The sequence below is a fragment of the Crocodylus porosus genome, unplaced genomic scaffold (assembly GCF_001723895.1).
Source record: "Crocodylus porosus isolate Cpor-Errol unplaced genomic scaffold, CroPor_comp1, whole genome shotgun sequence".
Classification (NCBI taxonomy): domain Eukaryota; kingdom Metazoa; phylum Chordata; order Crocodylia; family Crocodylidae; genus Crocodylus; species Crocodylus porosus.
The window spans coordinates 100,568,278-100,578,028 of record NW_017728931.1 but is presented as its reverse complement, the minus strand read 5'-3'; the positions used below and the strand labels follow the sequence as shown (position 1 = coordinate 100,578,028).

At 47.5% G+C, this 9,751-nt stretch overlaps 1 protein-coding gene across 1 annotated transcript in view; it reads left to right on the top strand.

Moving 5' to 3' along the window:
• The window catches only part of LOC109315631 (ankyrin repeat domain-containing protein 26-like), a 28,438-nt gene extending 19,266 nt beyond the window's left edge, over positions 1–9,172 (top strand). The window contains exons 2-3 of the mRNA XM_019543429.1: positions 2,712–2,757; positions 9,003–9,172. Of these exons, the coding sequence (XP_019398974.1) occupies positions 2,712–2,757; positions 9,003–9,151 (195 nt within the window). The 3' untranslated portion in view covers positions 9,152–9,172. The remainder of the gene's footprint in view (positions 1–2,711; positions 2,758–9,002) is intronic.
• Positions 9,173–9,751: the final 579 nt, after the last annotated feature.

Genomic DNA, 9,751 nt, shown 5'->3' with positions numbered 1-9,751 from the left:
CCCAGGCCCCTGCCTTCCACCCCCAGCCCACCAGATGGTTCTGCCTTAGCAGAAGCTTCTGGACTGGGAGCCTGGGGCTGTTCCCTCCACCAGAGAGGAAAATTCCAGTAAGAACGGGTGGAGGTAGGGAGGATTGCCAGCGCAGCTGACAACCACGTGATAGTCCTGCTGCATTGTGCAATCTCAGCTTTGTAGCCAGAAGCACATGATGCCAGAGTTGCAGGTGCAGAGTGGTGGGGACAGGCAGGGAGGGAAGGAAAGCAGTGGGGCAAAGGCAGTGGGGGAAGGTGTGGGGAGGAAGTGGCAGCAGGCAGCAGTGCAGGGCCCTGGGGGTCAAGCCAGAAGCAGCAGGAGCCAGCTGGGGCTAGCCTGGCTCCTGCTATGTTCTGAGGTTTCAACATTGCAGCCAGGAATAGCACACATCCGGGAGGTGCCTGGCCCTGCTGCATCACGCCAGGATCACAGAAGACAGCAGAAGCCAGCCTAGTCCCCATGGTTCCCAGCTTGCCTCTCTCGTGGGATGCCTGCAGCTCCTCCAGTGCTACTGCCTGCCCCTTGCTGTGCAGGACCTCAGACTCCACCCAGAGTGGAGGGAGCCCTGTCCCCTGCTTCCCTGAGGCAGTCCAGTGTGGGGCTGGACTGGACTGGACTGGACTGGACTCCCCTGTCCAGTGTGGGGTTTCCACATGCGAGGGCAGAAGCTGCAGGCAGGCAGCAAGGAGCCCCCATGATAGAGGTGGACAGGCAGGCTGTGTTCTTCACCCCCACGTGCAGCGCTACCCAAAGCCATGCCCCACTGGGCACCAGTACCTGTAACCAGGCACAAGTGCCTACATCAAGCACAAGCTCCCCTGAGCCCTCTTCCCCTCCACCGGCTGCTGCTACCATTAGCAGGGGCTGTGTGCCATGTGGGGGGGACCCTCCACCCCACAAATCTCACAGACCCACACCCTGCCTCCACAGCCCCCACCAATATATACACACACCCAACATACCCTGTACCCCCCACACACCCCCACCATACACATACAGAATAAGAGTGAGACTTCATTTTTGAATTATTATGCAATCCCTTCTATATACAGTACACAAACACAAATCATGACAAATATTTTTTGTAATCAAATTAAAATATATTATAGTAGGTGTTTGACTTCTAGTGTATGACTTGTTTTTTTCTGGTTCTAAGATGACAATTCCCCTCCCAAAAAGAATATTTCTGGGGGATTCAAGGGTTGGGGGTGGGATTTCTGGTAGCAAAGATATGGGGTTAAGGGGTGGGACTTCCAATCCTCATATGGCGAGTAGGGGGGCTTAGCAACCATCAAGGGGCATGGCTACCTCATCAAAACTTATTAAGCAGCCCTCCGCCCAAAATAATTGCCCACCCCTACCTTAAAGGCATAGAATTTTTAAGCAAAGCTGTCCTCCCCTCAGTCCTGATGGTTGTTTCCAGTGGTAGGGAACTTAACTTAGTTTAAGTTGCCCCTGCAGTCTAGCAAAGGGCACTTAAATATATTCTAATCAGTTTACTTTGCTACAACATTATTTCCAACTGTTGTAATATAGCCACTGAGTGCCAACAAGATTCTCTTTTATCTGGAGGGAATCGTTTTGTTTCCACTTTTTTCCCCAACTGTGTTTAAAATGTCTCCTTTCCCAAGAGAGTTGTTCCTACTCCCTAAACACCTTTACTGGTAAGTTAACTATTAAAACTTGAAGAAGAAACTGTATTAAACAATATTTAAATTATTCCATTATTTGTTGTTATATTAAATAAATAACCTTTATCATTTATAAAGTTATTAGTTATTTACAAGAGATAGTTGTAATAGTAAAGTCTTTTGACTGCTTACATACATTTAGAAGTTATGTGCTTACTTGTATGCTGGCTGTTGACTTTTGAGATTTGTAAATTCTTCAGGTCATAGGCTGTTTTAATGGAAAACATATTTTTGGCATTACAAAAATACACCTATAAATAATAACTTGTACTGTACTATCGGCATGAATCAACAAAATGACTGATTCCTATTAAGGAACAGCTTGCAATCAATATTAATAATGGTGGTAACTAACACCTTTTGAGAGAGAGGAATGTAGTTTTTCTAGTGTCTATAGCCAATGTAAGCTTCATAAAAACAAGCAGAATCATCTCAGTAGAAAGCTGACAGAATGAAATGAATGTTGCAGCCTTCCATAAAGATAGTGAGAAAGTGCTCAGCATAATCTGGGGGCTAAATGAAATACTAATGCTTTATAGAATTTGTCTGAGTCTTGCAAGAACCACTTTTACAATGATAGCCTTACTGAGTTGCAGATTATGCTCTGTCTTCTCAGCAAGCCAAATTTACAGTTTATATACCTGAGCTTTTGATTTTAATGATAATTTAATAAGGATATTGCTCACGTATCTGAAAAAAGTTGTGCATTATTCATTGACTTGTGTGTATTTGATTGTGCTTAACTACAAAATGATGAATCACATAGGTTCTGATTGTTTTATGATGAAGTTGATATTGATATGCATTTGATATTGTTCAATAACCAGTATCCTAAGACTCCATCAAGAATTTCCTCAAAATAAAATGAAATCTCTGTTTGAGGTTTTGCTTTCAGTTTAATTTAATGGGGGTTGGTTTTTAAAAACACCTAGATTATTATGAATTCATTTCTAAACTATTTTTAAAATGTTAAAAATGTACTTTCAGATGCGGAAGGAACTGGAAAAAAGTATCAGGAAAGAACTTGACCAAGGTAATTTATCAGAACATGTGGCAGGGTTTCCCCACCCTCCTCAATAAGGCTAAAACTGATTGTTAACTAACATTGCATGATATCCTAAAGCATAAATCATAAACTGTTGTGCCAAAAACAGTTGTTGCTTTTACTGACTTTCAAATTTAGTGGTGCTTTTTGGCAAGAACTGCCTGCTTTCCAAAATGCTGTACAAATAAACTGCCTTGAAAGCTAGCTTAACCCAAGTCAGATTTGCTAAATAAAAAATATAAACAATCAAAATAAAAGAAATTATTATTTAAGATATAAATGAGCTTTAAAAATCCCCTCCCCTCCCATATGTTTCATTCAATATTATTGCATGTGATTTGGTATTTTCTGCTAATATAACACTGCATGTCTGATATAATACCCCCTAGTGGTCTACTTTCTTTGTTTTGTAAATATAAAGTCATTTATTTGTTAGGCATAAATAATATTGGTCATTGAGGCTAGGGACAGACACTCAAAAAGCCAGAGCCTAAATTGGTTCAACCTTTGCAGGTTAGTCTAACCTGGCTAGGCTGAACCAGTTTGCAAATGCAAAGACATGCAAGCACGGCCAGGAGCCGCCCTCAGCTGCAGGGAAGCTGTGCTGGGGGGCGTGGCCATTCCAGGCTGAACTGGCCAGAGAGGGGTTTCATTCCTCCTTCCTTGTCCCACCAGCAGGGACCTGAGCCATGTCTCCAGGTGCACCCCTCTCACTGCTGCAGCTTTGGGCCAGCGTGGCCCCTGACACAGAAGAGGCAGAGAGAGGGGTTATTCTCCCCTCTACCCTCGCTGCCTCCAAAGGACTGCAGCTGGGTAGGCCCACCCCAACTGCTGCCAAGCGGCAGAATAAGCCCCATTCTGTCCCCTTTGCTGGACACCAGAGGGAGGGTGAATAACCCCTGACCCCAAAGGGGGCCCTGCTGGCCAGCATATGGTCCCTAAGTTGGGGATAGATGGGGACCAGGCTTCCCAGACCAGGTTGGAAGTGGCATCAGGCCCTGAACCCATCAACCTGGTGAAGGAGCTGACAGCCTGGAGTCTAGCAGCCACCCACTGCAGGGGCTGGTTGTAGCCCTATGAGCCCACACAGCACCTCCAAGCCAAACCAGATAGCAACCACTGGCCAGGTACCAGGCCTGGCCAGGCTGCATTCGCTGAAAGGGATCAATGTCCCTGTTATGGAACCGCAGCTGCTGGGGTGACCCCACCCCAGTGGCCCGGCCCAGCCCAGCCAGGCCGAGCAGCTGTAAGAAAGCAGCTGTGATGAACTTGCAGCTGCTGGGACTGACCCAGCCAAACCATGCAGTTGCCTCAGTCGGGGCTGAGTGAGGTCAGTCCAGGCTGAGGGGGTGGGGCCACCCCAGCAGCTGCAGCTCCATTACAGCTGCTTCCCATGCTCTGACCAGCCCAGAGAGTACCATAAAGAGCCCCCTGCCACCACAGAGCTCTCTGTTCAGTGCTGGGGGTACTCTTCCCCCCTCCTCCCTCTCTTCCCACAGGGCAGGGGACTCTGTGTGGTGCTCCCCAGCCAAGCCTGGCTCAGCCAAGGAGCAGCTGTGATAAAGCCACAGCTGCCAGGGGTAGCCCTGCCCCTGTGGTCTGGACCAGTTTTGGCCATTTTGAAACTGGTTTATTTGCTCTGAGTGTCTGTTCTGTTACAAATTTAAACCGGTTTATGTGTAATGTTTGTCCCTAGCTTGAGAAATCTTGATAATCACTTCTTCTATGCCTATTTAACTGAACAAAACATTGTTTGAGTGCTTGTAATATATAGCATAGAACAATCACAATATTTCACAGTGTACAAGTTGAGGTTTAAAACCCAAATATTGAGCCTTAAATTTCCACCTCCATTTATACACCAAATCCAGGGCCCAGCCCGGCCAGCACACAAGATCTGGGCAGGGCTGCTGCTGCTACTGCTGCAGCCACTGGGCTGCTTGGCTTCCCTGGCATCCAGTGGCTCCTTGTCTCCCTGCTGCAGTGCCCTGGGGTCAAGTAGGGAAGTGGCGGGGGAAGGGGAGCTGCAGCACAGAGTGTGGGGCTGAGGCTGGCAGGAGTGTAAAGCAATGTGCTCAGGTGGGCAGGGTGTTGGTGTGCGGGAAGATGAAGGCATGTGGGGACCCCCACACACTCCCCCTCCATGGTGCACTGGCCAGCAGGCGGTGGGCACTTTTGGCCCATGTAGGCACTTGCACATCACCGGGGGAAGCCATGCATGCTGGAGCCAGCTGCCTTCACCTCCCGCTGCCTGTGTATGGTGATGAGGAGCGCAACCTGCTCAGCCCACCTCTATCGCGTCACTCACAGGGGCCAGGGCTGGGGCCGGACTTAGCACTCAGCTGGCATGGCCCAACCAGCACCATCCCTGACCCCTGTGACCAGCACTGCCTGGGCTATGCCACCTTAGCACTGAGCCCAGTCTCAGCCCCTGCGAGTGGCGCTGCCTGGGCTGCACCAGTTGAGTGCCAAGCCCAGCCCTGGTCCCTGTGAGTGGTGCTGCCTGGGCCACACCAGCTAAGCATTGAACCCAGCCCCTGCTAGCACTAAGCCTGGCCCTGGCCCTGGCCACAGCCCTAGTCCTGGCCCCAGCCCCTCCAACGGCACTGGTCTCAGACATGTCCACCCCCCAAGTGTCCTGCCTGTAGTGTGGGCATACAGGGGCTGTTATAAGTCAATCCCATAGTTCTGATCCAAAAAGTTAGGTCAACTTATACACCAGGTCTACGAAAATCCTAACTTTTTAAAATCAGGAAAATGGGGTCAGCTTATATACCAGGTCAACTTGTACACTGTGAAATACGGTACTTAGCTGGAAAACTGTAATTTAATCTGTGGCCATGTTCTCCAATTAATAATTTATTCTCCTGAGTGGCAACCATCCTCACCAATCCACTACCTCAGAGTGACAGAGTCTATTTCAAAGCAATGTAATCACTTAAGGGTGTACCAGCATTCTATAACCAAAAATGGAAATCCCCATTTACCTGTTTTAGAGGGGTTTTCCCCACTTTCCTGAATGGACATGAACCCGTTTGTTTCCATGCCTCAGGATTTGTTTCTGTCTTTTTTAAATAAGAATTTGTCTAGTACTAATCATTTCATTTTCTGTGTTGGTCGGACTTTGCCTGGTAAGTGAAGAGAGGTCAAGGATATGGAGTTTCTAACACAGGCTGCATATACATGTTCAAATGATCTGGGAGGATTCTTCCAGGTTTGTTCTCCTGGTAGAAAAACTAACTCAGAGAAGCTTGAACAGGTATTTGAATGCTGAGCCCTTGAAGAGCAAAGAGCTTGCAGTGCTGATGCTGCACAATCAAAGAGGCCCTATGCCCACATCTCAGGTCCTGCTCTGCAGGTTCCCTCAGTCTTCCTAGCAACAGATAGCAGCAGTGCATAGGGCAGCCCTGATTGGCTGACACAGACTGCTCAGAGTCAACCTGTGTCTTCTAGCAGCACAGTGTGGGATTGAGAAGGGGGCATGTTCTACTCCCTGCTTGGCTGGAGCAGTTAAGTCTAGAGAGTGACAGTCTCCCAGGGGGAGAGGAGCGATATCAAAGCACCCTGAGATGTTGGAGGACTGTGCCGAGACTTCTCTGAGAAAACATGTACAGACAGTTGCTCTCTCAGGAGAAGTTATTCTTGGAATGTTTTAACCTGGTTGTTCCCAGGTTATATTTCTTCTGGAGTGGCCAGAAAAATCCAGAACATCTGCACACTTATGGTTTCTCCTGCTAGAGCAGCGATTCTTCCAGGAGAAAACAGAATGTCTTCACATGGCTTCAGAGTTATCTTCATGAAGGAAAGGCCACTGTAGTTGCAGGAGGTCTTGCACATGCACCCACATTCACAGCAACAGCCAAATTATTACCTCCATTAGGGGTGTTAGTGTACTTTGGCAGATCATTGCAATTCTATTTCACCTGGCTGGAGTCCCTGGTGAGTCCTTCTCCTCCTTGCTACTCTTCTGTGACTTCATCTTAAGAGCGTGATGGTAGTTGTTACAAAAAGCGGATGCATTCATGTCTTTCCAAGGGCTTGAGTAGGGTGGAATATGATCACACTAGGTGCCTAAGTGGGAGGGGGGACTGTGACAGTTGTGCCTCTTCGGGGCTGTCTATTAGTGGTCCCGCAACACCGATGAAGAGCCAACTGCCTGCCTTCTCTCCTGCCACGCCTTGTTGTTATTTGCTTGATTGAAAGATCTTAATCCAGCGGGAGGTTGCCTATTCTCTGTCTCGGTGCCTGAGGCACTATCAACAGCTCCTGTCCTCCCCTTACACCGCAGCCCAAGCCTCGCAGATGTGTCTGGTATTGTTCAGGTCCGTCCTACTCTCTGTGCGGCGCAGATGCTCTCGGTCTTGGCCGAGTTCCTCCTCCCTCAGCCGCCAGAGGGAAACTGCCCTCCTGGCCTCTTGCCTGGGCTTAAGAAGGGCTAAGCTCCGCCCCTTCCTGTCTCTAGGTTTCCCTGGTTGTCCTAGCAACTGGCACCTGCGCAGTCCTGGTGACTGGCAGCTGAGTTTCCCCCTTCCCACCACTAGGGGTCTCTCCTGAGCCATTTCTGCTCTCAGTCACAGGGCACCTGAGAGCTCTGCGACAGGGACATACATTTGAAGCAGCTTCAAAAGGGGAGGGGAACTGCTGTTCAGGATCTGCTGCTACTTTGGTACATGAGAATGACCTAGCACTGATTACAAGTGGCCTAAGTCACCCCAACTTTGACACTGGAAGAAGTTCATTTATCTGCCTAATAGGTTTTAAAAGTTGAAGGTACTCCTTAAGACACAGGCAGGTAAAATACAGCCCACAAGCCAGTTCCAGCCCACCACCTGATTGGATCCGGCCCATAAACAGGTGCCCACCAACTGATTGCATCTGGCCCGCAGCTGCCCCCACAGTGCTCTGCCTGGAGCAGCCCATGCCACACTCCCACTGGACAGTCGCAGACCTGGCTGTTCCTGCTGCAGCCACCATACTGTTCTGCTCCCTCTACCACCAGTGGTTGCCCTCCTCCTCCTTCCCCAGCTGCACTGTTCTGAGCAGCAAGTAGGGCAGGGAAGTGGCAGTGGGAGGAGTGGGAAGCTGCAGCTGAGCAAGTCCTGCCTCAGTGCACAGGGCTTCAGCTTCTGGCCACCTTCTACCCACTCCGCCCACCTGGCACAATGAGCAGCCAGTTGTGAGCAGCTAAGTGAATGAAAGGCATCCCCATCAGGAAGCTGTGTGCGCCGGTTTGGGCTGGGCCTGGGGTGGGTGCTAGTGGGAGAACAGCACAGGCTGCCCTCGGTGTCCAGAGCCAGTGCTGGTTGGCCCATGCCAGCCAATTGCTGAGCCTGGCCCCAAGCCCAGCCCAGCCCCATGCAGAGCACCACTGGGATAGCCACAGGCGAGATGGAAGGGAGTGCAGACTGCATCTGCACCTACACCACCCAGATGAGCTCTGCTGCATGTGCCCCTTGCCCTCCCCCCACCCCCAGCTAGCTCCCAAGACCTAGTTGTGGGTAGCTCCTCACACATACACACACCCATCCCTATCCCCTACACCCATCCACACACCCACGCCACCATATAGAGACCCTACCGTCCCACACACACATGAAACAAGACAAGAATATTTTTTAAATAGAATTAAAATATGTTACAGTAGATGTTTGTTTTTTAAAATATAATTTTTCTTATCTATCATTTGTTAAAATGGTATCTTCTGAAAGATGTTGTGTGCGTAGTCTTTGACAGCTCACTAAAACTCGTTAAGTGGCCCTCCAGCCAAAATAATTGCCCACCCCTGCCTTAAGACCACATGCCTCATTTTGTAATGAGGATGGGAAGTATCAAGACAAAGGCAGGCACTGGGCCAAATGCATCACTGGAGTAAGCAGCTGGCATTCTTTTAAGTTGATTAGAGTTGTATGTACTTAGAGCATCTGTATTTGGCAATATTTCAACAACCTTAGAAATACTAACTATTAATCTGCTTGCTAATCAGCAAATAAACTAACTTGTATAATTTTAAAGCATCGGGTATTTGTCCTTTGTGAATGCCCTGCTTATGTCACTTTTTAAATAATGTTTCGTTTATTCTGATCTGAAATATATATCTGCCTCAGGACCCAGTATAGATGCTCACCAAATGATTCAATAGATATTGGACAAAGTCTCTTTACTATAGAATTAACATATGGCATGATGCAAAACTTGCAGAATCATGTTTTTTCTCTTTGGTTTTGTTTTTCCAGCCAATGCTGATCTCGAAGCTGGATCTGTAAGAGTCTCTCCTGTGGGATCTACTGATGGATCTTCAAGCAACTTAAATATAGATCAGGATCCAGTTTCCAGGGCAACACAGCAGTATCTAGAGGTGTTAAAGAAAAATTATATGATCTGAACAAAATACAATGCAAGTTTGTGAAAATGACATTTTTTTCCATATCATGTTAATGTTTTTTCTATTAAGTAGCATAGATGGAAAACCTTTATTACAATTTAAATATGAGCTGTAAATGTATTACATGAATATGAGGTACATTGCAGTTGTCTCTATCAGAACACTGCAAAAATTTAGTTTATTTTATATTTATTATGAAAAGCCATACCTGTTTTCATTTATAAGTAGCATAGCAAATTCAGACCAGTGTTCTTGAGTTTCAGAGAACTGCCTAAATATGGACATATGAACAATTTATTATAGGGCAAAAGCCATCAGGGCTTTACCATATGTCAGCTCCTCTGCAGTGACTCCCTGTATCCATGTTCTTACCTCATAATAAGAGAAAATTGGAACAGCTTAGCTCTCAATGAAAGAGGGATCTAAGTTGTTGCAGTAGATGAATGCTAAACTGCAAGCTTACAGTTTAACTTTCACTAGGTGCATCTATATGCACAATTACCATGCCTGAATTTACTGCACAATACATTCAGGCTTATTAAACTGTTCCCAAGCATGTGTGCAAGTGTGCTCATGTCAGAAACAAATTGAGCCCAACAG